General features: G+C 42.4%; 1 protein-coding gene across 1 annotated transcript in view; it reads right to left on the bottom strand.

The window, feature by feature from the left end:
• PPARA (peroxisome proliferator activated receptor alpha) overlaps positions 1-27704 on the bottom strand; it is a 175359-nt gene that overhangs the window by 8791 nt on the left and 138864 nt on the right. Inside the window, exon 7 of the mRNA XM_033953295.1 lies at positions 8093-8540. Coding sequence (XP_033809186.1) covers positions 8093-8540 — 448 coding nt within the window. The remainder of the gene's footprint in view (positions 1-8092; positions 8541-27704) is intronic.

The raw sequence follows: 27704 nt of genomic DNA, 5'->3' as shown, positions 1-27704 counted from the left end.
TCAAATATCCAGCGAGGTCTCCCGCGAGGTCGAGCCGCCTCCTGTGCCTCAGTCGTATGCACACTCTTTGCAGGGAGCAGAGTCTTTGCAAGTGTCTGGTCTGGCATCTAGGCATGGACAGCAAGGAGCAGATTCTTTGCCATTGCCTCCGTTGGAACCCTCACACTCGAAGCAAGGAGCAAAGTCTTTGCGAGTACATCAAGGTTCTTCCACTCAGCCTCCACTGCTTCGTTCCACAGCCTCCAGCCCTATCCATTCTCTGGGGGCTTCGACTGGGACGTGCTCTCCTCGATTATCGAGGTCTGCTTCGAGGCACAGCTCGCATCACAGATCGAGGCATTCTTCGAAGCATTCATCCAGGCATGCCTCGCCTCATCGCAAGCAGCCTTTTCTTCAATATTCTCCACTGCCTACATCGAACCTTCCGCTTCCGGACCTCGAGGACCCGGTGAGTTCTTTTTCTCCATCCAGATCTCCTTCTTCACTGGATCAAGCTGCCTCGACATCCTCGAATCCCTCTCGAGGCCAGGCTTTGGCAGATCAGCTGTCTTTTTCATCTTTTCTGCTTCAGATGGCAGTTGACTTAGATATTCAACTTGATACTGGATCTAAGTTCTCCAACGAGCATCTCGAGACCATGCATCTACCTCAACCTCCAGCTGAATCCCTCAAGCTTCCTCTTCACAAGCTTTTGGATCAAACCTTTGTCCGCTGTCTGGAAACTCCTTATTCCATTCCAGCTGTTCCAGGCAAATTGGACTCCAGATACAGGACAGTACATCATAAGGGGTTTGACAACACTCAATTGTCTCACCAATCCCTTCTGGTTGAATCGTCCCTTCTCAAGTATATGCCACTGTTCCTCCGGGAAGGGAAGGTAAAAAGATGGACAGATTTGGTCGTCGCATCTACCAGAATTCCATGATGACCTCCAGAGTTCTCAACTATAATTTTCATTTCATCACCTATTTTGAGTTCTTTCTCTCCATTTTTCCAAAGTTCACGCCTTATCTGGATTCTCATATGCACTTTGAATTCCAAGAAGTCCTCGCATCCTTGTCACAACTCCAGCTGCAGCTTCTTCAGTCCTCCTATGATGCTTTTGAGCTGTCTGCTCGAGCTACTGCTTGCTCTGTGGCCTTGCGATGTCTGGCTTGGCTCCGTACCATCGACATGGATCCTAACCTACAGGACCGGCTGGCTAATGTTCCTTGCGCTGGCAACAACCTCTTTGACGAGTCTATAGAGGCAGCCACCAAGAAGCTCTCGGACCATGAGAAGTCTTTTGCATCCATTCTCAGGCCGAAACCGAAGCCAGCTCCTCGTCCTACACGCCCTCCTCAAATATATCAGAGGCGTTTTCCTCCAAAACAGGCTCCTTCTACTCGTCAGCCTGTTAAGAGGCAGCATCCCCAGAAGCAGCAAAAGCCTCAGCCACTTGCTGTACCTAAGGCTCCTCAGCCTTTTTGATTGTCTAGAACAGAGCATAACCTCAGTCGTTCTGCCATTTCCAGTTTTTCCCCCCTATCGGAGGTCGTCTCCATCATTTTTACCACCGATGGACGACGGTTACTACCAACCTCTGGGTCCTTTCCATCATCAGGGAGGGATACTCTCTTCAATTCCATCAAGTGCCTCCGGAACATCCTCCAAGAGAGTATCCTTCCAATCCCTCCCAGACCACCCTTCTTGTTCAGGAAGCTCAAGCTCTTCTTCAGCTTCGAGCCATCGAGCCCGTTCCTCTGGCTCAGCAGAACAAGGGTTTTTACTCCTGGTACTTCCTTGTTCTGAAGAAGATGGGCGATCTGCGGCCTATTTTGGATCTCAGGATGTTCAACAAATTCCTAGTCAGAGAAAAATTTCACATGTTGACCAGCCAGACAAGTAAGCTCTTCCCCCAGCATTCCGTTGGAAAAATCAATATGCTTGCTTTTAAATATTATCAGAAGTAGGAGATCAACTGCTTTTACACCTAAGCAGCACCAAGACCAGCCGCCACTATCGAGAGCTTTTGTCCCAATCCAGCCAGACGTGTATGCTCTTCACCATACAATTTGTTGGAGAGATCAATCTGCCTGCTTTCACCGTGGGCCTCATCTGGGGCAGCCTCCTTGGAGCGGCTGGAGCACGGGCAGTATGTCTGGGAGGGAATGCATGGATGGGAGAACATCGCAGGGGAGGAGACATAGGCATCCTGGGACTGTCTGCCAAGTCTCTTCCCTGAAGAAGTCCTTTCTGAAAACGTCAATCGCTCCTCCTAAACTTACTTGCTCCACTTCATTTTATTAAATAAAATGTTTATTTTATTTTTATTTTTCTTCTAACTCTACTTTTCACTTCTCTATTACCCTCCAGGTACTTTAGTTAGATTGTGAGCCTTCGGGACAGTAAGGGAATTTTTCAAGTACCTTTCTTATTTCTAATCTTAAAGTATATTTTCTGTAAACCGCTTAGAACCTAACGGATGTAGCGGTATATAAGAAATAAATTACATTACAATTACATTACATCTCTTTATCCCCTCCTCGAGCAGAACGACAGGTTATGCTCTTTGGATCTCAAGGAGGCCTACACACACATTCCCATCCATCCGGCCTCCCATCAGTACCTCAGATTTCGGGTGGGGACTCTACATTTTCAATACAGAGTACTTCCTTTCGGTCTGGCCTCCTCACCCAGAGTCTTCACCAAGTGCCTGGTTGTGGTGGCCGCTGCTCTCAGGAACTATGGTCTTCAAGTATTTCCATACCTTGACGACTGGCTCATCAAAGACTCCACGTCTCAAGGCATCGTCGTAGCGACCCAACCGACTATCTGGTTCCTGCAAAGTCTGGGATTCGAAATCAACTTTCCCAAATCCCATCTACAGCCGTCTCAGACTCTTCAATTCATCTGGGCCATTCTGGACACGATCTAACTCAGAGCATTCCTTCCTCAACAACGTCTGGAAGCTCTTCTCCAGCTTTGTCATGCAGTGTCCTCTCGCCCTTCCATTTCGGCGAGACACATGATGGTTCTTCTGGGTCACATGGCTTCCACAGTACACGTGACTCCTTTTGCCAGACTTCACCTCAGAATTCCTCAGTGGACCCTGGCATCTCAATGGACGCAAGTTTCCGACCCTCTGATTCGACACATCCAGGTCACTCCAGCTCTGACACAGTCTCTTCGCTGGTGGATGCTCTCTTCCAATCTATCCAGAGGCTTACTTTTTCACACGCCCCCCCATCAAAAGGTTCTCACGACCGATTCTTCAACTTACGCTTGGGGGGCTCATCTAAATGGTCTCCGTACTCAAGGCTATTGGACCAGTACAGATCATCAGTGTCACATCAATCTACTGGAACTCAGGGCGATTTTCAATGCTCTCACTGCTTTTCAGCATCTACTTCACGACCGTGTAGTCCTCATTCGAACGGACAATCAGGTCGCGATGTATTATGTCAACAAACAAGGCGGCACGGGATCTGCCTCCCTCTGTCAGGAAGCTCTGAAAGTTTGAGATTGGGCAATTCACCACAACACCTTCCTCAAAGCTGTCTACATTCAGCTGTCTTAGCGGACAACTTGAGTCGTCTTCTACAGCCTCACAAATGGACTCTCCATTCCACGTCCCTTCATCACATCTTCTCTCAGTGGGGAACGCCTCAGATAGACCTCTTTGCAGCCCCCCACAACTACAAACTGCCTCAGTTCTGCTCCAGGATCTACACTCCTCATCGTTTCGAGGCAGATGCTTTTCTTCTGGCCTGGACGAATCTCTTTCTATATGCGTTTCCTCCATTCCCTCTCATTCAAAAGACGCTGGTCAAGCTGAAAACCGACCATGCCACCATGATTCTGGTTGCTCCTCGGTAGCCCAGACAACCCTGGTACTCCCTTCTCCTTCAACTCAGCAGCAGGGAGCCATACCTTCTACTAGTTTTTCCTTCTATGCTTACGCAGGATCAGGGATCTCTGCTTCATCCCAACCTGCAGTCTCTACACCTGACAGCTTGGTTCCTCTCAACGTAGCTCCTCTCCAGTTTTCTCAATCTGTGAGGGATGTTTTAGAAGTTTCATGGAAGCCTACTACTAGACAATGCTATCACCAAAAATGGACTAGATTTTCTACTTGGTGTTTTTCTCATCATAAGGAGCCTCAACATTCCTCCTTATCTTCAGTTTTTGACTATCTGTTGCACCTTTCTCATTCTGGCTTCAAGTCTACATCGATCCGAGTCCATCTTAGTGCAATTGCTGCTTTCCATCAGCCTATTTAAGGGAAACCTCTCTCTGCTCATCCTGTGGTTTCCAGATTCATGAAAGGACTTTTCAATGTCAAACCTCCTCTCAAACAGCCTCCTGTGGTTTGGAACCTCAATATTGTTCTTACTCGGCTGATGAAACCTCCATTTGAACCAATGGACAAAGCTCATCTGAAGTATCTCACTTGAAAAGTGATATTTCTCATTGGCCTCACTTCCGCTAGATGAGTCAGTGAGCTCTAAGCATTAGTTGCGGATCCACCTTTTACGGTGTTCCATCATGACAAGGTGGTTCTTCGCACTCATCCGAAATTCCTTCCTAAAGTGGTCTCTGAATTTCATCTCAACCAATCCATTGTTCTTCCAGTGTTTTATTCTCATAAGTTGCCAACTCTCCCACCATCCCACTTTGGTTAGCTTGGAGGTCACCCACTTGTGAGAATACCTGCCTGCTTGTCCTGGGATAAAGCACAGTTACTTACTGTAACAGTTGTTATCCAGGGACAGCAAGCAGCTATTCTCACATCCCACCCACCTCCCCGGGTTGGCTTCTCTGCTAGCTATCTGAATTGAGGAGACGCGCCCTGCGCTGGGCAGGAAGGCACAATTCTCTATAGTGCATCTACTGCTGCTGGTCTCGGTGAGCTGTTAGCACCGCTTCTTTTAAAGTGTTCTCCCCTGCTGGATCAGGGGAGGGGTGTAACTGATCAGGTGCCCTGCTGGAGAGGGGCTCCCAATACTGCTGCTGGTCTCGGTGAGCCGTTAGCACCGCTTCTCTTAAAGTGTTCTCCCCTGCTGGATCGAGGGAGGGGTGTAACTGTGATCAGGTGCCCTGCTGGAGAGGGGCTCCCGATACTAGTGCTGGTCTCGGTGAGCTGTTAGCACCGCTTCTTTTAAAGTGTTCTCCCCTGCTGGATCGGGGGAGGGGGTGTAACTGTGATCAGGTGCCCTGCTGGAGAGGGGCTTCCAATACTGCTGCTGGTCTCGGTGAGCCATTAGCCAATTGATTTCTCCTTTAGGAAATTATCCAAATATTTTTAAAATCCCACTAAGATAACTGATTTCACCACATTCTCCGCCCACATACTCAAACTATCTTTCCCCTCGTTAAAAGGCGTCATGTAGTTTCAAGTTTCAAGTTTATTTAATTTCTTTGATTACTTCGCATAGTCCAAATCCAATACGATTTACATAAGTTCAAAAATTGAGTAAAATATTAAAAACCGACAAACATAACATTCACTACTAATACAATAAGGAGGGAGGCGGTTGACAGCAATTGACATAAATTCAATTCTAAAAAAAATGCCCTCCGCTCAATTTCACTATTTAAACCCTGAGGAGACAAGGTACCCAAGGTATAAATCCACCTCTGTTCTAAGGTGTAAAATTTAGCCTTCAGATCGCCACCTCTAGGAAGTGTAGGCACTTCTTTGCGTTTTTCCGTTTTAGATGTGCCTACACTTCCTAGAGGTGGCGATCTGAAGGCTAAACTTTACACTTTAGAACAGAGGTGGATTTATACCTTGGGTACCTTGTTTCCTCAGGGTTTAAATAGTGAAATTGAGTGGAGGGCATTTTTGTAACTTCTCTGGCATTAGTCGGTCTATGTAAAAGAGAGTTTATTATTTGGTTTTGCTTCCTGTTTTGGTTTTGACCGGCCGCTATTTACTTTTGTTTTAACTTGGTAGAGCGGTATGTGTGACAGTTTGCTGAATGTAGCTTTTAAAGTAGCATGCATGTGTGAGTTACCGGCATCGGGCTTTGAAGTTACATTTGACAGTATGAATGGGTACGAGGTTGCACACGTAGACTTACGTGGCGACGTATGACGTACGCGGAATTTAGTTTTGGCACGTGACAGTCTTTAAATAGCGTATTTGGAATGCAGATCTCCGTTTGCACTTTAAGAAGAAACCACGCTTGAAAGGTACAAGCTAACTGTATTTCATATCACATGGTGAGCACTTTCCTTTAGATTTAGCCATGTATAGCGTTTTGAAATGTAGAATGAAGTAGGTTTTAACTTTGTGTATTGAATTAAATATTATAATTTTAATTTACATTTGTTCTTATTTCAGAGCTTTCACCTCCAGTTTAACTGTGTTTGTTTGTCGGTTCCCTGACGAAGGACCGAAACGTGGCACGTGGGAACCTGCTACTATTTCAAAGCTAAGTCTAAGTAATTTGCCTTTTCATTTTAGACTTGCATAAGAAGCCAAGCATAGCCGTTGTAGCTAGCAACATAACAGTTAAGGATAATGTCTCAAACTGGAGTAAAAAATGTTTTGAACACTGCAATGATTGGGTGGTGAGGCGGAACATATTGCCTTCATGTCTCTGAGCAGAGTTCTACTAGTTAAGAATTGACAACTGAATTACTATCTATGAATATTTTTCACGTAGTGACTTTTCTGTATACAAAGATAATAAATCTGCAGCTTTTCCTTCTGATTATTACATTACATTAGTGATTTCTATTCCGCCATTATCTTGCGATTCAAGGCGGATTACAAATGAATTGTCAGAACATTAGAAGTGTATAAGGAGTTGTTTGTACATTTTCTTAAGTTGCTAAGGATTACATCTGAATTGTCATGACATTAGATTATGGAGAATGAGTAAAAATAAGAAAGTTTCCACAACCACTATTTTTGTGACACTGTATTTAGAGGAGTTTCAGTATTTCTTGGGATTCGTTTTTTGAAACTAGAATTGATACAGCCAAGTTGGGATGTGTACAATTCCAGTAGTATTTTAGGACAGGACTCTGTGTGGTGGCACATGCAGTGAGAACATTCATTTTACAAAGAAACATGAAAAAAAATCAATAGAGAAAAGCACAGTTGTTAACACATAAGTTGTGAAATGTTTTGCATTTATGTCAGCACCTATATGTGTATGCTTCCATTTTGCAAACCTACAATTGTAAATGCCATTAATAAGACAAAGACTACAAGTGTTATTATTTTTCCATCCAACTTAGAATCTAAACAATGGAGGATTAAGGAGGATGTCTCCCTAAGTCCCTCTTGTAAAGTGCCAGACTAAATCTGGACTTTCAAAATATCTGTATGTGTGAAAGAGAAAGTATAAATTCCAACCTGCTAATTTTCCCACATATACATGTATTCCCTTTGTAAAATAGGAAATACATATGTAGATTTTTGTTCCTCCAAAGCCCTGTCCACATCACACCAAAGTTATAGCCCCTTGCAATCTACACATTTAGATGTAGCAGAGATATTACTGGTGTTCTAAAATCAAATTTTACACATGTATGCAGTCAACTTGGGTAAATGTATTTGTGTGTGTAAATTACAAACAGAATTTCTAAAAGAGCTGCCTATATTTCACTAGCCACTGGTGAATGTATAACTTGCTTTGAATATTGGACCTATGTTTATGGTTTTTCTTGATGTTACACAAGCTTTTTTTTGTTATGGAATAATTGTGTATAACTATATTTCTTCCTCAAAAATTATCTGCATACATAAATGCGTTCTGATAAAAAGTGAATAAACAAAATACAGTATACAAAAATAAGCCATTGGTCAAGACTCGTATTCCTCTTGCACTGGAAAAAGTCTTATTTTAAATTCCCCAAGGATACCTGACGTAGTACACTCTAATAGCTAAGCAAAACCTCAAAACATGTTTGCATTCACAGGCCAAAGAAAATACTTTGAAAAAAGACTTGTCAATACTATTTAAACAGCAGATCTGCTAAGGAACATTTGCAGCTATTTGCTACTTTGGTAGAATGAATGTTTTCAGTATGAGCAATGACATTTTAAAAATGTCAAATGACACATCATCAATAAAAAGAAACATTAGAAGCTTACCTCCACAGCAAATAAGAGCAGCAACAAAAAGGGATATATCACTATCATCCAGTTCCAGTGCATTGAATTTCATTGCAAACTCAAACTTGGGTTCCATCATGTCACCAACTGGCTTCCTTAGACCTTTCAGGAACTCCCGAGTTATAAAACCACTTCCATAAGCTACCAGCATCCCATCCTTATTCATTAAAGATGCTAGCATAGCAAACATGGCTTCATAAACTCCGTATTTTAACAAGGTCACCTGATCATTCAAGTCTAAGTTTACGAAGCCAGGGATAGACTTGGCAAATTCTGTAAGTTCCGTTACAGTCTCTACTGATGTACATTGACAGCAATGAAAGAACCGAACTTCTGCTTCCTTGTTCTGTATTCCATTGGCTACCAATTTTGCCACCAGTGTCTTCTCTGCCATGCACAGGGTCTCCATATCATGTACAACAAATGGCTAGAATGGAAGAACATGATTATTGTAGTATGCTGTTTTTTTAAAAAGCAAATTTACATTTTTTTATCACTTCTCCATAGTGCTGGTGCAAAATGGCAAGTGTGGTAAGAATGATGGGGGATGTCAAAACCTGTCTCAAGCAGCATGTTTTTACCTCTGTTGTGTCAGCCTTGTCTACTCATGAGGCTCTAAATATTTACTCTTAAGCTACATGATGCAGGAAGGAATTCCAGTGCAAGCTTCATAAGTTTGGGAGACCTGCACCAGAGTTTTTTCCTGTACCTCAATAATGAAAGTTGGCAGCTGCAACCCCAGGGGGAGAAAGGGGTGCTATTTTGCAAGGGGGCACCAGAAAGCCTGGCTCCACCCCTGCTTCATCACATTAACAGTCACTCGTCTTAAAAAGGGACTCATGTCACCTCAAAAGCTTGAGTATTAGAAACTCTTCAGAGTTGAGGCAACAAAATGCAACACAACATACAAAGACTTCAGTGGAGTAATCACTGATGCTAATCTATTTAATTAAAACATGGCTATTTAACCAAGCATTTCCAGAATGATGAGTCGGTACCTCGGTCTTTGTGCTTTGCTTATCCATATAATCCTTACCTTCTCATGTCTCCTCGTCTCCCTCCCCTCTAAAATAGCCCCTGACCTACGAAGATCCTAGAATGTTTCTGTCCTAATAAATTTGTTACTGCAGATGGGCAGACTAGATGGGACATTTGGCCTTTATCTGCCATCATGTTTCTATGTTTCACACAGTTAAAGGCCTTATAGAAAGTCACAAGCAAATTAATTAATTAATTAATAACATGTGGCACTTATGTTTAAATGATTTTTATTATTCCAGCAGTAAGAAGCAAATACAAACAGTAGTACCATTCAGGAAATAACATTTTCAACAATATAATCAGTTCCCCTCCCATCCCCCCCTCCCCTCCCCTCCCCAAGAATCCATGGCCAGTCCAACAGCTGAGAGTGGGAATAAAATCTTAAAGATTCAAAAGTCTACTGCGAGCACGCGGTGTGAGGTCCCGCCAGAAGTGCTCCCACACCTGACAAAATTTGCGACCCGGGCCAAGAGTCAAGTCTCCCACCATGCGTCTCTCCAGTGTTGCGTGCACTATCATTAGAGATCTCCATTGTGCATATGACGGGGGATCACGGGAGAGCCAGTTGGTGAGGATGGCTTTTTTTCCCATCAAAAGGGCTCTGGAGATAAATGCTGACATTCCCCTGGTTTGGGCGAGGCTATATTATAAAATCCAAATAACGCCCTCGGTTGCGGAAGCCATTACCTTCCCCAAAGCGATGTGGTATATAGGCCAAGATGAAACATGTGGCACTTAATACAAAGATAATTTTTTAAGGTTGCTCCCATTGCATAAGCTAAAAGATTTTATGTCATATGATGATTTTCAAACTGTTTTAATAGCATTTGATGCTGCCACCTATTGAGGCCCTGCTGCATTAATTGGTTAACATGTGGAACTATAACAGATGTTAAGTGTAAGATACAGTACCCTCCCATTCTCTACCTCATTTTCTACTCCATTCCCTGGGATTGCCAGTTAATGCAGGAATTTCAACATGTGCTAAGTTCTGATCTGTTGACTTACCAGTATGTATTAATTCCCACATTAACTGCTTATTGCACTTTAGTAAATGGAGCCCTATTTGTGTCCTCTCTAAAGGCAATTCTATAACTGTGCATATGCAGTTACATGTGCCTTGTGCATGTGAATACACACACAAGCAGCACTTAAATGCACAAGTACACTACATGATATTCTATAAGATAGCACATAAATGCTATAGTGTATAACTACATATGGGCGAAGCATGGGGATGTGGACAAGTCTCCAACTACATATGTGACTCAAACAATGCTATAAGTCACGTGGGTTGCACTACACACTTAGGCTTGTCCATTTATACCTGCCACTGATCTGTTATAAAATGTTTGCATCTAAATGCAGGTAAGCCAATGTGGTTTTACGCTAGGATTCTAATAACGCCTAGATTCCATTATAGAATTCCATTTCTCCTTGTGTAGAAATGAGACATCTAAATGGAAGCATCCTGTTATAGAATGGACTCCTTTGTGTGTAGCTCATAATGTGCAGTCTTGCTGCTATGCATACTCAATAGCAAGCTCACAAATAGCTACCAGATGTCAGGATCTTATATTTCATGAAAAAAATACAGGCAGTTTCCAAGTTACAGATGTCCGACTTAAGTAAGACTCATACTTAAGAACATGGTTGCGGCTTCATTTGATTTCACTGAGCAGAATTTCCTGTGGCATAGACTCCTACACTTCTCCTGCAGCAAATTCAGGAATGATAGATGGCCACATTAAGAACAGTATGTGGTTGTGTATGAGGTACCTAAGAGGGAACACTGGTAAGGACAGTTGACCCTTTTGTCAGCTGGGAGCAGAGGTAAGCAGCAAGAATCTTAAAATATACAAGTTCTGAGTTACATACAAATCCGACTTAAGAACAGCTTTAAAAAACATAACTTGTTCTTAACCAACATAACTCGTTTTTAACCCGGGGACTGCTTGTAAAAATCTTCTTATTTCAGGAAGTTTTTGAAATGATGAGAAGGAACTGAGGAACATTTTGAGGGTGCATAGGTAAATGCATTCATCAGTGTTCAGCAAATTCATAATAGGATTTAATCATCTATTTTTTTGTAATGAGAAATGAAAATGATTATGTTTTTAATGTTTTTAATATGTTAAGTTTTGGGTTTTTTTTTAGTTCAATCTGTTTATTAATTTTAACAAGTACAAGTAAATACAGTGAATAACAAGCGTGGTTCACAAAGGTTTATATGCATGAACAATGAACAGAGATGTCCCATTATGAAAGTACTATCAGAATAAGGAGCGATTACAGGGTTTGAAGATATACGTCAATGGGTTGCCATATTTTACTAGTAAGTCTTGGTTGGGCTAGATGGTGTTTCTCAGAACCATATGGAATAATCCTAAATTGGAAAGATAAAGGTGTATGGCAACGGAGATATTCTCTTGTCTACGCTTCCCTGCTCTATCTCCTAAACATAATCAATGGTCTTTATTGACTTCACTTCTTTCTAGCATACAATTTTCCAAAGGCTGCTGCCTTAGGAAATAGTGTACTTTGGTTAGATCCATAGGAAAAGAGATTTCTACCTTCTATAAATTATATAGAGACTCTCGTTTTCCACCACCCAGTGAACTCATGAATAAATGGTCCCAAGAGCTCCATATAGATCCTTCCATAGTTGACTGAAACAGATTCTGGTCCAAGGTTAACTGTCCTTTGCTGTCTGCCAGCATGACCCAATCGCTACTATTTCTTATGTGGCGTGCCATATGGACCCCCTATAAAATAAAAAAGGCTAAACTCATGTCCAATGATCTATGCTGGCATTGTCTGCAATCACAAGGTACATTGGCCCATATGCTTTTCACTTGTACTTGCGTTCAACCCTTTTGGGAACAAATATGGTCCACAATCAGTTCCATTGCCACATGTACTGCTGACTTGTCTTTTGACATTATTATTATGTGCTCTCTATATCCTTGTTTTTTAACTTGCTCTTGTGATCCTAAATTGATAGATATCATGCTCTCAACTGGTATTCAACAGGTACTGCAATTTTTGGAAAAATGCTTCTTCACTCAGCTACACTTTTTGGTGGAACCACGGGGTGGAAGGGGAAGTGCACAGATGGATCTGTAATTGGCTGGCGGACAGGAAGCAGAGGGTAGGAGTAAAAGGACACTACTCTGACTGGGAAGCAGTCACGAGCGGTATCCCGCAGGGGTCAATGCTGGGACCACTGCTGTTCAATATATTCATTAATGACCTGGAAGTGGGGACGAAGTACGAAGTTATAAAATTTGCGGACGACACAAAACTCTCCAGTAGGGTTAGAACTGTTGAAGAATGTAAAGAACTACAAAGGGACTTGAAAAAACTGAGTGAATGAGCAAATAAATGGCAAATGTGCTTCAATGTAGAGAAATGCAAAGTCTTGCACATAGGGAAAGGAAACCCGATGTACAACTACAAGATGGGGGGGATGGTATTGGGGAAGAGCAACCTAGAAAAGGACTTGGGGGTCTTAGTGGACCAATCAATGAAGTCGGGAGCACAATGCGCAGCGGCCTCCAAGAAGGCGAACAGAATGTTGGGCATTATTAAAAAAAGGAATCACTACCAGAACCAAAGAAGTTATCCTGCCGCTATATCGGACGATGGTACGCCCGCATCTGGAATACTGCGTTCAATATTGGTCGCCATATCTTAAGAAGGATATGGTGACACTCGAGAGGGTCCAGAGAAGAGCAACAAAAATGATAAAGGGCATGGAAGACCTCTCATATGCTGAGAGGCTGGAGAAACTGGGGCTCTTTTCCCTGGAAAAATGGAGACTTAGAGGGGACATGATAGAAACTTACAAGATCATAAAGGGTATAGAGAAGGTAGAGAGGGGCAGATTCTTCAGACTGGCGGGGGAAACAAAAACAAGAGGGCATTCAAGAAAATTGAAGGGAGACAAGATTCAGAGCAAATGCTAGGAAGTTCTTCTTCACTCAGAGGGTGGTGGATACCTGGAATGCGCTTCCGAAGGAGGTGGTAGAGCAGAGTATGATTTTGGGTTTCAAAAAGGGGTTGGACAAGTTCCTGAAGGAAAAGGGGATTGAGGAGTATAGTTAGAGGGGTATTATATAGGATAAAATGTCTTAAGTAAAGGATCACTGGGGGGCCGCCGCAGGTGTGGACTGCTGAGCACAATGGACCTATGGTCTGACTCGGCAGAGGCGATGCTTATGTTCTTATATGAATATGTTAAATTTTATATGCAATGTTTACTTGGGATGCACTAAGCTGAGGCAGACATTAGCTGCCTTAGCTCCTGGGCCCTGAGTCGCAAATTGCCCCGTTGCTGGCTGTGGGAGGAGCGTCGAGCGAGCGGGCATTACAGCGTATTTGCGCTGAAATTAGATGGACAGGTTTCTGTCCTCGCTGGTTCCCCCGATGGCGACGAGAACGGGGAAAAAAGAGCATGAACGCCCGCAGCACGGAGGAGAGAAAATGGCGCCGTCAACCTCGATGGCGGTTCATCAAAAAGCGCCGGAGGCGCTGGCGGCTCTCACACAGGCGGTGGCGGTGGCTATGCAGCCGAGTCTTGACAAATTGTCAGAGCAGCTTTTGAAACTGGAAAATATTTTATCTGACACTACAAGCCGAACAACTGCTTTAGAATCTAGAGTATCAAATTTGGATGATGCACAGAGGTCTCAAGAAACTATTTTACAGGAACTGCAAGCTCTCACAAAGAAGCAGGCAGAGAGGCTGGAGGATTTTGAAAATCGCTCTCGCAGATCTAATCTACGTTTTTTAGGTATTCCAGAATCAGTCTCAGGCCCAAAGTTGCTGCGGACGCTTGAAATATGGATGATGAACACCTTTTCTATGCCAGAGAGCTTGGGTCCTATTCGCATAGAACGGGCGCATCGGCTAGGTAAGGAACAGGCCCGGGAAGCGCAGCCTCGGATGGTTATTGCTAAACTATTGAATTATAACCATAAAGTTGAAATTCTGCGCAAGTATAAACAACTCCGAGAGGATTTAAAATTTGAAGATTGGTGCGCATCTTTCAAGATTATTCAGCAGCCCTGTCAGAGCGCAGAAAGCAATTTTATCCGATTTGTGCCTCATTAGCGGAGAAAAAAGTTCGCTTTCTTTTTTTATATCCATCTATATTGCGCATATTTCATCAGGGGCAATGGCATGTTTTTGAAATAGCCGCGGAAGCAGCTCTTTATGTGAACACCCATGTGCTTACCCAGTCGGATCTAACATGACTGAGAGACTGAAATATGATTGCACAGATGCCTTACTAATTGCTGCATTATGGATTTTAAGCTTCCACTGTGGGAGCTTAGGAATACTATTGTTGGCTATCTTGGTTTGAGCTGGTATTCCTATATATGTTAAGTTATTACTGTTCAAGGGATCAGATATTACTGTTTTATGTTATGGATAAGCTGTTGCTTATAGGTTGCTTATAGGCTAGTAATATAGATATAATATTCTTGTACTAGTAGCGCCTCAGGGCCTGGAGTGGCATTGTTTTGTGATCTTTCACACCTCTGGGACCGCCTTAGGACGGACCTTTAGTTGTGACCACAAAGCTATGCGAAGGGGGGTTAGGCTGGAATGGGAAGGTGGGGTGGGAGGGGATCGATTGGGGGGGAGTCCATTGCTATTGTATTGTTATTGTTTTGCTATTGTTATTGTATTGTTATTGTTAATGAGTAAGAGCTATTGGACGCAAGAGGGTGAACATCTTGAAGTTATTGTAAGATTCTTGCCAGATAAATCACTTAATGTAATGAAGACACTCAGGCAGGTCCTGAGTGTATTATGGCTGTCCTGGGTATGGCTGGGAACCTGGGGTCGTCTCTTTTTCCACATGGTATATTTGTCATTTGTATTACTTTTGTTTGAACTTAATAGCTAATAATTTGAGAATAGCCTCATGGAATGTGTCTGGTATTACCTCCCCTATAAAAAGAACAAAAATTTTAACACAACTAAAACGACATAAAGTTGATATTGCTTGTCTGCAGGAAACCCGCTTGACGGAGGTAGAACATCAGAAATTAAGGAGATCCTGGGTGGACGCAGTATATGCAGCCTCATCTATACAAAAGCGAGCAGGGGTAGCGATATTAATCCGTAAGTCCTTACCATACACAGCGAGATTGGTTGATATGGACCCACAAGGTAGATATGTACTGTTACAAATGACGGTAGGAACATATTCTTTCTTTCTTTTGAATATATATGCACCCAATACCTATGATCATTCCTTTTTTGAGGGAATCACAGCATTGCTTTTAGAGCAACTTATTGATCCGGTATATTTAGCAGGTGATTTTAATCAAGTTTTAGACCCGAGTTATGACCGGTCTGGGCCAGGACAAAACACAAGCTTGTCCCAAACTAGAGGTATACCTTTCCTTTGTGCCACTTTGGATTTAGTTGACCCCTGGAGACTTTTACATACTACAGAACGGGATTATACTCATTGCTCCAGGGCACATAACACACAATCTAGAATAGATTATATTCTTACTATGAGTAGAGCATTTTTAAATGTGGATGCAGCGGTCATTGGCCCGACAATAATTTCTGATCATGCGATAATCTGGATTGACGTGAACACGGGATTTGGTATTCGGGGATCTGTACGTTGGCGATTCTCTAGTTATTTATTTTCGGATGACCATTTTAAAACTTATATAATTTCTAAATGGAAAGAATTCCTGACCTTTAATGATCAACATTGTAATAATCCGACGCTGTTCTGGAACACTGCTAAGGCCGTGCTTAGAGGAGACTGCATAGCTTATGTTATAACACGGAATCGTCGATTATCTAGGGGCATCATTAGGTTGGAAAAGGAATTAGTTAATGCCAAACGACACTACACACAACACCCTACACGATCATCTAGGGAACATTTGATTTCGGTGGAGGCGACCCTTAATTCTTATATACATGAACGTACGGTTAAAATGCTTCTGTATCAAAAATATCGCTACCATCGATATGGTAATCGTGCAGGGAAATTACTAGCCCGATTGACAAAACAAGCTCGGGGACATCGTTATGTAATGGGATTGAGGGATGTTGCGGGACATATACAGCATACTACAGCACACATTGCGCAGATTTTTACAGCTCATTTTCAGAAGATATATTGTTGCCAGGACTTAGGAGCTGCTCCCCTCATTTGGGATTACTTATCTGGCTCTGGATTATTGCCACTTTCAGAGCCAGATGTTGAGTTCCTAAATGCAGACATTTCTTCTAAAGAATTGCTACAAGCTATTAAACATCAAAGAAATTTTTCGGCCCCAGGGCCGGCTGGCTTCACGGCAGAATTTTATAAGCTATTATCAGAACAGTTGAGTCCTTTTCTTAGGAATTATTATTCTCAGGTAATACAAGATGAACACTTTCCTGTTGAAGCGAATGAGGCTTTGATTGCTTTGATTTTGAAGCCTGGTAAAGACAATACGGCTCCTGAGTCCTATCGTCCTATTTCTTTATTAAATGTGGATATTAAAATTCTCTCTAAAATACTAGCTGAAAGATTAGCAATTCTTTTCCCGAACATCATTGCTTCAACACAGGTGGGCTTTGTAAAGGGTAGACAGGCGGTACATAATGTTCGCAAGGCACTATTATCGTTGGCTCATACACAATTTCATGATATCCCGATGCTATTACTTAGCTTGGACGCCGCGCAGGCCTTTGATCAAGTTGATTGGACGTTTCTATTTGAAGTGTTGAACTTTATTGGAATTTCGGGTTGGTACGCGACAGCGGTACGTACGTTATATTCGACACCGAAGGCGAGAATACTTGTAAATGACATTATTACTGAACCTATACTAATTGAAAGAGGTACCCGTCAGGGGTGTCCCTTATCCCCTTTATTATTTTTGCTTTACTTGGAACCATTTCTTCGCACAGTGTCTCTGGACTCTGATATTGTAGGGGTGGACTTTGGGGATCACTCTTTAAAAGTGTTAGCCTATGCAGATGACATATTATTTATGCTCACTAACCCACATCATTCTGTTGAAAAACTTTTGCAGGCGCTTAATGAATATAGATTTTACTCAGGTTTCACCTTGAATTACCAGAAGTCTGTTGCATTAGCCAGTCCAGTGACACTGCAACAGACATGGAGGGGACACTTTCCTTTTACATGGGCAGTGACCTCGATTTGATACCTGGGTGTTTGGATCCCTAGAGATCTTAAGACTCTTTATGATAGCAATATTTCCCCATTACTACATGACACCTTACATAGTTTACAAAACTGGTTCACTTTTCCTCTCACAGTAGCGGGTAGGGTAGCTCTTTTTAATATGGTGATATTTCCCAAATGGTTATATCGTTTTCAGGTCCTGCCTCTGCTCTTATCTTATACACATAATGCTAGATTAACTAAAGGTTTACGACGCTTCCTTTGGGCTGGTAAACGATCCCGAATGTCATTCCTTAGGATGTGTTTAACTAAGGATAGGGGGGGTTATGGTTTATTGAATGTGCGTTGGTACTCTATGGCATGCCAGATGAGACATATTAATGATTGGTTTAGGGGGACATCTGATTTTACTGCAACGTCACTGGAGTTGTCTTTGTTGGCTCCGTTTCATGTGAGCTATTTCTTACATGTGGCGGATCCACAAATGCGTTCTTTGGTGTCTCACTATCCGATATTTGCACCAGCTCGACATGCATGGAAGTGGGTTTGTAAAACTGCAAAATTGTCTTCTGGGGTTTCCTTATATTTACCCATCCAGGGCAATGGAGCCTTTCAACCTGGAATGCAAAATACTACCTATCAGAGATGGAGTGCTTGGGGACTTCAATATCTATTTCACTTGTTTTCAGAGGAGGGGAGACTAGCAACTTTTGTAGAATTGCAGCAGACATTTGAATTACAGCCAAAGGATCTGTTTGCATATTACCAAATCCGACATTATGTTCAGTCTCTCCCAATGATTCATCTTACGGAAGATAGAAGGGAGGCTCTTTCGGAACTCTTTAGCCTTTCTGCACAACAGAGCATTCCTCTACGGTTTCACATAGTGGAGATTCGAGATGGTCAATCCGGCCCTAATTTGGACATTTTAGCGGCAGCTTGGGCTGAAGATTTGCAATGCACGATAATGGCCCACCGGGTACTGAAGAATATCCAGAAGGTGTCTCCTAATATCACCCACTGGGAAATGCAGTTGAAAATTGTTTTGAGACTTTATATTTCACCAGAACGAGCAGCCCGGATGGGGATAACTACATCTCATTCTTGTCCGAAATATGCACAGGCTCATGCTTCATTGGGACATATGTTTTGGACCTGCCCCAAAATTCAACAGTTTTGGAGACATCTTGGTCATTATATTACAATGCTTTGGAGAAGGCGTTGGCTTCCACAACCAAGAGCACTATTCGGATATTACAATATAGCCACTCCTAAACCTAAGGGAATGACAGCTTTTATCACTAGAGTGCTTTTGATGGGAAAGAAAGCAATTCTTTCTAACTGGTTATCCCGAGATCCTCCTTCTAATGCTCAATGGAGAGCCTTGATGATAACTCATGCTACGCTGGAGCGAAGATCGGTGGGAGACTTGGAACATGGGCCGGGTCGTGGATTTCGTCAGACCTGGGAATATTTCTGGCAGGATCTCACACCATATGCTCGAAGTAGACTTTTGAATCAATAGATTTACTTTTCACTCTCAATTTTACTGTGGCATTGGACTCTTGGGGTGGGGAGGGAGGGGAAGGGAGCGAGGGGGAGTGTTTTACAATATTATTTCCTGACTATGCTATTTGTTTTATTTGTTATTTTCTTATGTTCTTATTTGTTGAAATAATAAAAACATGTAAACTCATGGAAACTTTACTTAAAGGTAAACTAGACACAATTTTGGACGAGGGGAACCTAAGGGATCCCTGTCAACATGGATTCACTAGGGGTAGGTCATGCCAATCCAATCTGATCAGCTTCTTTGATTGGGTGTCGGGAAAGTTAGACTCGGGAGAGTCTCTGGACATAGTGTACTTGGATTTCAGTAAAGCTTTTGACAGTGTACCACACCGCAGACTATTGCACAAGATGAAGTCGATGGGGTTAGGTGAGAAACTAACTGCATGGGTCAACGATTGGCTGAGTGGAAGACTTCAGAGGGTGGTGGTCAACGGCACCCTCTCTGAGACATCGGAAGTGACTAGCGGAGTGCCGCAGGGCTCGGTCCTGGGACCATCCCTTTTCAACATATTCATAAGTGACTTGACCCGAGGGCTTCAGGGTAAAGTAGCACTGTTCGCCGACGACGCCAAACTGTGTAATATAGTAAGTGAAAGCATTCTCAAGGATAATATGACGCAGGATCTGATCACGTTGGAAAACTGGTCCTCGACGTGGCAGCTGGGCTTCAACGCTAAGAAATGTAAGGTCATGCATCTTGGTACCAGAAATCCATGCAGAACTTATACCTTGAATGGAGAAACACTGGCTAAGACTTCAGAAGAACGGGACTTAGGAGTAATCATCAGTGCAGACATGAAGGCTGCCAAACAAGTTGAGAAGGCCTCATCTAAGGCAAGGCATATGATGGGATGCATCAAAAGAAGTTTCATTAGCCGCAAACCTGAAGTCATAATGCCACTCTACAGAACCATGGTGAGACCTCACCTGGAATACTGTGTGCAATTCTGGAGGCCACATTACCGTAAAGATGTGCTTCGGGCTGAGTCGGCCCAGCGGATGGCCACTAGGATGGTCTCCGTACTCAAGGGTCTCTCATACGAAGAAAGACTGGGCAAGTTGCAGCTCTACACTCTAGAGGAGCGTAGGGAAAGGGATGACATGATTGAGACGTTTAAGTACATCACAGGTCGTGTCGAAGTGGAAAACGACTTATTCTTTCGCAAGGGACCCTCGGTCACAAGGGGGCACCAGCTCAAACTCAGAGGAGGGAAATTTAATGGTGACACCAGGAAGTATTTTTTCACAGAAAGGGTGGTAGATCACTGGAACAGACTTCCAGTGCAGGTGGTCGAGGCCACCAACGTGCTCGACTTTAAGAATAAATGGGACATCCACGTGTGATCCCTACGAGAGTTAAGGAACTAGGTCATCAGCATTCAGACTTAATGGGGTGGGTAAGTGGGGTGGGCAGACTTGATGGGCTGTGGCCCTTTTCTGCCGTCATTATTCTATGTTTCTATGAACATACTTGTGATCTGTTAAGAATGATGGGATTGGTAAAATATTTCTTAAAAATAAAACTATAATAAATGAAAAGATGCTATGGAGTAATTTTATATAACCTTTCGAGCAAATGTGAATTTGTGCAAAAGAATTTATGTGCAAGAGAACCTATTGTATAAAGAGCACATGAGCACCTATGTTGCCTCTTTAAAATACTTTGTGAAGACCATCAAAGCTGTGGATATTTACACCAGCTCAGAAGCCGGTATATATATTTACACATGTATGCATGTAAACCGCAGTTACCCACATCCTTCCCCAGGGTGCAGAGCTGAGCAATTGTGCTACTTTGGAAATTGTTGAGCAATTGTGCTAATTGTGCCCTTTGGAAAGAGTTGTTGACCCTCTGTCCAGGCGCTCCCGCTGAGCAGACCTGGGCTGATCTGGCTTTCCTGGATTCCAAAGATCCACCATGGGCTGGATGGATGGGTGGCTGTGTATGAGAGGTGGCATGAGTGGGCAGTATCAGTTGTGTATTGGGTGAGGGTATGAAGATCTATTTCCCTGAGGAGTGTTTGATGAGGTTGAGTGTCTGTGGGATATAAAATAGAAAATGTGAGATGCAGCGGGGCTGGATGGGCACTGTTCTAATTGAATATCTGATGACACATTCATTATTGTCTTTGTACAGTATTAAACATCATTGTATTGTTTGATGGTTGTACAGTCTGTGTTGCATTTCACAAAATAAAACAGAGGAAAGACTAAAAAGGTTAGGGCTCTACGGTTTGGCAAAGAGAGGGCTGAGGGGAGATATGATTGAAGTCTACAAAATCCTGAGTGAAGTAGAACAGGTACAAGTGGATCAATTTTTCACTCCGTCAAAAATTACAAAGACTAGGGGACACTATGAAGTTACAGGAAAATACTTTTAATTATTTTTATTTATTTATCATTTTTCAATAACATATCAAGTATCCACTTGTACAGAAAGATAAAGTTAAACAAGAAATAAATTACAGATCAAATTATAATCTAATAACCCAATATATCTTAACTTTAACTCAAGTCCTCAATATAGATCCAAAATGTAGAATCAGAGAGCATATAACAACAGAAAGTAAAAATAGAAAACTAACAATTATATTGGCTCAGACAGGAGATCTAACAATCTGATCTAAGAGTGCTTCATATTCTTCCTCCTATTTTCAGTCAAGCCGTTGACAGGAAGGATGTCAGTTGGCTAGGATCAAAGAAGACATATTTTTGCATTTTGATACACTATCACACATTTACATGGGTGACGAAGAAAATAAGCTATAACACCTGGCTTTAACAACCAAAATTAATGTCAATGTTTTTGTGTATCTCGTGACAGGTCTGGATACATTTGTATTTTATACCCTAGAAAATTTTTATGTTTATTTTTAAAGAAAAGTCTTAATAGCCAGTTTTTATCTGGTGCTAAGGCAACTGTAAGAAGCAGTGTTGCGGGCTTTACGACTTCCCTATCTGAAAGTTCCAACAATGTAGAAATATTAAGCAATTGTTGATCTTCATCCTTTAACTTTTCTTCCCTTTTAATGGGTAAGTAATACACTTGGGTGAATGGCGGTAATAGTTCTTCAGTAATTTCCAACACTTCCATCATGTAACGTTTCAACATATCTCTCGGAATAACTGCCGCAACTCTAGGAAAGTTAATTAATCTGAGGTTATTGCTACGGGAAAAGTTTTCTAAAAACTCCAATTTTCTTCTTAAATTGATATTATCTTTCACCAGTGTTTCTGTAATTTGTTTGGAAATTTTCATTTCTTGGGAAGAATTTATTGTTGAATTTTTCAAGTCCTATAAATCAACTTTAATGTTCTTAATTTCATTTTCTTGAGTATTAATTTTATGCTCTAACTGAGAGCATAAAATCCGCCACAAGATCCCAGATAGCTTCAAGAGTTACCTCTTTGGGTTTCTTTAGTGGAAAGGAAAGTTTTTTAGAAGGAAAAGTCAATGTTCTCACCAACTGTAGTTCCATCTTGGCTGCAGCTCTCCTGCTCACAGGCAAACTGTGGTGCTGGTAAGTCCCCAGATGAAAGGAATACCCTGTAAATGTAGGGTTTCCAACTCCATGCTCTCCTCCAAGTTCCTATTAGCCTCCGGGGAGAGTTGCACACCGACATCTGATGGCTCCTCCACCCGTGGGGAGCTGGCAATCGGGGGAAGAGGGGGAGGCACTCCAGCGTCGAGGCTCAAGGTGTTTTCAAGGCCCAAGGAGAACGCTTCCGTCTCACCCCAGCATATCTCCAGAGGGCGTGCCGACACTTCCATGAAGTCCTGCATTCAACGCAAGGCTCCAGTGGCACTACGCCCTCTCCGCTTCGGCATGTTGCAGGTAATTGAGTCAGGAAAAGTGAATTAGGTGAGCTCTCTAATGCGAGTCAACTCAGCCAAATAGTTAATACACCATCTTGGATCACTCCCAGGAAAATATTTTTAAAATCAATAGGAAGAAATATTTTTTCACTCAGAGAATAGTTAAGCTCTGGAACACATTGCCAGAGGTTGTGGTAAGAGCAGATATATAGCTGCTTTTAAGAAAGGATTGGACAATTTCCTGAAGAAAAAGTCCATAATCTGTTATTGAGAAAGACATGGGAAAAGCCACTGCTTGCCTTAGATCGGTAGCATGGAATGTTGCTACTGCTTGGGCTTTGCCCAGATACTAGTGACCTGGATTGGCCACTGTGAGAATGGGCTACTGGGTTGATGTTCAACATCTGGTAATTTGGTCCCTTGTAAGAAAGCTATGTCTAACATTGTGTCTTTCAAATGTGCTAACAACTTGCTTCGTTTAATGGGAGAATTCACTCCACACACATTCCAAGATACTATTCTCACCTTGGCATACTGTTTAGCGCCTTTCAATATAGTAGCTATTACAACTTCACATATGGTTCTCTGTGAACCACGTCTCTATGATCACCACTATATCCAACTCACCTTCTAGATCCAGAATCTTGTTTCCCAAACTTCGAGCATTAGTACATACTGCTTTCCAGACATTACCTCCTTTTCCCCTCCGTGTAGAGGTATTCAGTGATTTAAAATGTTTGCAGTCTAAGCAACAAAGTTCATGATCTGCAAGCCCTGATGTTACAGGCAGGCCTGGATATTGTTGCTATCCCAGAGACATGGTTCAGTGAATCCCATGGATGGGATGCAAACATACTGGGATATAATCTTTTTAGAAAGGACAGAGATGGTCAAAAAGGTGGAGTAGTAGCTCTCTATGTAAAGATCGATATTCAAGCGACTGAAATGCAAGGGACCTGGGGAGAGGAAGAAGCAATATGGATCACTCTGAAAAGAAATGATGGAACTTCTATCTATGTGGGTGTAGTCTACAGACCTCTGACTCAATTGCAGCAAATTGATAAAGATCTGATTGTGGATATCCAAAAGTTTGGAAAGAAAGAGGAAGTGCTGCTGTTGGGAGATTTCAACCTGCCAGATGCATACTGGAAAGTTCTGTCTGTGGAATCGGAAAGAAGTAGGGAGATTGTGGATGCCTTTCAAGAGATTCTGCTCAGACAAATGGTGACGGAACCCACGAGAGGAAAAGTGATATTGGATCTGGTCCTCACAAATGGAGAGTATCTTTAATGTACGAGTGGGTGCTTACCTGGGAAGTAGCGATCATCAAACGGTTTGGTTTGATATAACAGCTACAGTGGAGGGCAGCCGCAAAATTCAAAAAGTCCTAGATTTCAAATGTACAGACTTTAATAAAATGGAAGAGTACCTGAAGAAAGAGCTGTTAAGATGGGAGGACATAAGAGAAGTGGAAAAACAGTGGTCTAAGCTGAAAGGAGCAATAAAAATGGCTACGGAACTTTATGTGAATAAAATAAATAAAAACAAGAGGAAAAGGATACCGACATGGTTCTCCAAACTAGTGGTGGAGAAAATAAAGGCAAAAGAGTTGGTGTTCCTGAAATATAAAAAAACCCCAAGAAGTGAAGTGCAGAAAGGACTACTGGGTGAAACTGAAAAAAGCCAAAGAAAGAGATACATTTGGCGAAGCACAGGCAGAAGAACAAATGGCTAAAAATGTAAAAAAGGGAGACAAAATTTTTTTCAGATATATCAGTGAAAGAAGGAAGATGAAAAATGGAATTGCTAAACTAAAAGATGCTAAGAACCAATATGTGGAGAGTGATGAAGAAAAAGCAAATGTGCTAAACAAATATTTCTGCTCTGTGTTCACGGAAGAAAATCCTGGAGAAGGACCGAGGTTGTCTGGCAAAGTTACATGGGAAAATGGAGTAGATTCTGTGCCATTCACGGAGGAAAGTGTTTATGAACACTGAAGGTAGACAAAGCGATGGGACCAGATGGGATCCATCCCAGGATACTGAGGGAGCTCAGAGAGGTTCTGGCGGGTCCTATTAAAGACTTGTTCAACAAATCTCTGGAGACGGGAGTGGTTCCTGGAGATTGGAGAAGAGTAGATGTGGTCCCTATTCACAAAAGTGGTCACAGAGATGAAGCGGGAAACTATAGGCCAGGAAGCCTCACTTCGGTTCTTGGAAAAATAATGGAAATGTTGCTGAAAGAAAGGATAATGAACTTCCTAGAATCTAATGGGTTACAGGATCCGAGGTAACATGGTTTTACTAAAGATAAATCGTGTCAAACGAACCTAACTGAATTTTTTGATTGGGTGACCAGAGAATCTAATCTAATCTAATCTTCAGTCTTATATACCAGATCATTCCCCTAGGGCAGTGGTAGGCAAACTCAGTCAAAAGAGCCAAAGATCAGTAGTACAACGATTAATATTTCCTTTGAGAGCCATATTCCGCGCCCGCTTGTGCTACGACGTCAACCTGACTGACACCGCACTCACCCGCCTGTAGTTGAAATTGATTCGTGGCAGAGACTGGAGAATGACACGGGGAAAAAGTTTGTCTCCATTCCCGCCCCGTCCTCATGAGCTGGGTCCCCATTCCCGCAAACCATCTGATCCCATCCACACAAGCCTCGAATAGTTTTATACTGAACTTATTATATTAAAGTATAAAAAGAAACAATATTCTGTACATTGTCAATTTATAAATCAGCATCTTCTCCCCACTCTATCTTCCCCATTTCCCTTCAGCCTCCTCAGCCCACTCTCTTTCCACTTCCCTTCAGCGCACGCACATAAAAATAAGCAAGCAATTTTATATCATTTTCATTCTATTCATTCATAGAAATTAAAGTCTAAATAATGCCAGTCACATAACAAAACATGATTTTACAAAAATAATTCCCTACACAGTCAAGCCTACAAGAATTACTAGATGTCTTTCAGCAGCTCCCCTCCCCTTTACCTTCATGGCCAAGTCAAAATGATCTACCAACAATAAAATTTTTAAAAACACAAAGTACACTGTACACAGAGAAAATGTTAATTATCATTTATATTCCGCGGGGAAATGGGGAAGAGAGAGTGGGGAGAAGATGCTGATTTATAAATTGACAATTGTACAGAATATTGTTTTTTTTATACTTTAATATAATAAGTTCAGTATAAAACTATTCGAGGCTTGTGTGAATGGGATCAGATCATTTGCAGGGATGGGGACTGAGCTTGCGGGGAGAGGAGACAAATTTTTTTCCCCGTGTCATTCTCTAGTCGCAACATCAGAGGGAAGGCTTCTGGATAAGGCGCGGGACGCGCAAGGAGCAGCTGCCCAAGGCTTTGTACACTGTGTCAGTGAGGAAGAGGGAGCCAGCCCGAAGATAATGCCGGGGACGGCATAAAACAGCCAGGTGGGAGCAGGCCAGAAGTTAAGGCACAGCATGGAGGGAGGTAGACAGCAAAGGTAGGGGGAATGATTTTATTTTCAATTTAGTGTTTGAATTGTGTCAATTTTGAGAGTTTACATCTGCTGTCTGTATTTTGCACTGTTCAGGAAGAAATGCATTTGTTTCTTTTTCTCTGGGGTTATACTGCATGCAGAGTCTTGCATCTTAGGGTTTGTTTGTATATATATTAGTACTTTTAGTTTTTGGTCCCGTATTTGCATAAGGTTATCTGTTTTCTGGTAGGAATGAATGTTGAGAAGCATACAGTGTGCTTTGTGTAACTTAATTTTGTGGTTAACCATTATGTGTATATGTAAAAAATGAATGGAAAAAATAGTGTTACAATTAGTACTATTATGGGGGCAGGGTCTGGGGTGGAGATTGGGCGGAGATGGGCGGGGTTTGGTCCATGACTTAGCCCAGTGTTCTTCAACCACAGGTCTGCAAACCGGTCCACAAAATAATTATTTTATTTCTGCAGGTCCATAGGTGTCAAAAGGTTGAAGAACACTGCTCTAATACAAAAAAAGTACCTTCCCCCTGTTCTACCAGCCCACTCCTCTAACCAACTGGTCACTCTGTTCAAAGCATGTACTTAGACAACATGCTCATTTACAACCTGTTGCTATTATAATGACACTCAGAATAGAGAATGAAATGATGAGTGTTACCCATGGCTAGCTGCGGGTAACCTGCCGAAATGGGGCTGTAAAAAAAATTGTCACCACAGGGACGGGGAGATGGCCATTCACCGCCCCGTGGAGTGGTGAATGGCATTGTCCCCATAGTTAACTGAGGATCATGCTGAAGATCGCACGGTCCAGCACCCCCATCCCTCCTTCCTCCAAATCGTGGTCCAGCCATTTCCCTCCCTCCTTCCCTTCCCTGGCTTACTATAATTTTCATCTTAACAAGCTGCCAGAGCATTGAAGTCACATGTAGCAGCTGGAAAGTCCTCCTCTGATGCAATTTCCTGTTTCTGGTTGCGTCAGAGGAGGACTTTCCGGCCGCCACACATGACTTCAAGGCTCCAGCAGCTTGTTAAAATGAAAATTAAAGAAAGCCAGCGAAGGTAAGGGGAAGGGAGGGAGGGAGCTTCTAGGCCGTGGCGGGAGGTAGGGGGCTGCTGGACCAGGTGAAGGGGGGTGGAGAGGTATAGATGCTGTACACTTTGGTGGGGAATATATGTGGGGGCAAGGACGGGGAACGAGCTCGCGGTGACTGGACTGGAATGGAGCTCGCGGTGGCAGGATGGGGACGAGGCGGAGACTATAGAAGTATGGAAAGAAAACCATGAATAAAGCCACCATCTCCCCTCTTTCCTCTAAGTTGAATACACATACAAATACATGCATGCAAAGGAGTTGGAGAGAATTCCACAACTCATGCTCCACATGCTTTCTCCACTTGTTTTACCCTTCTGAACATGTAATGAAAAATAGCAAATTTTTTATGCAGATTAACATATGGTTCTTTTCATGATACAGCTCAAGAACCAC

The sequence above is a fragment of the Geotrypetes seraphini genome, chromosome 7 (assembly GCF_902459505.1).
Source record: "Geotrypetes seraphini chromosome 7, aGeoSer1.1, whole genome shotgun sequence".
Taxonomy (NCBI): Eukaryota; Metazoa; Chordata; class Amphibia; order Gymnophiona; family Dermophiidae; genus Geotrypetes; species Geotrypetes seraphini.
The sequence above is the reverse complement of the archived record's forward strand: the minus strand, read 5'-3'. Positions and strand labels throughout refer to the sequence as shown.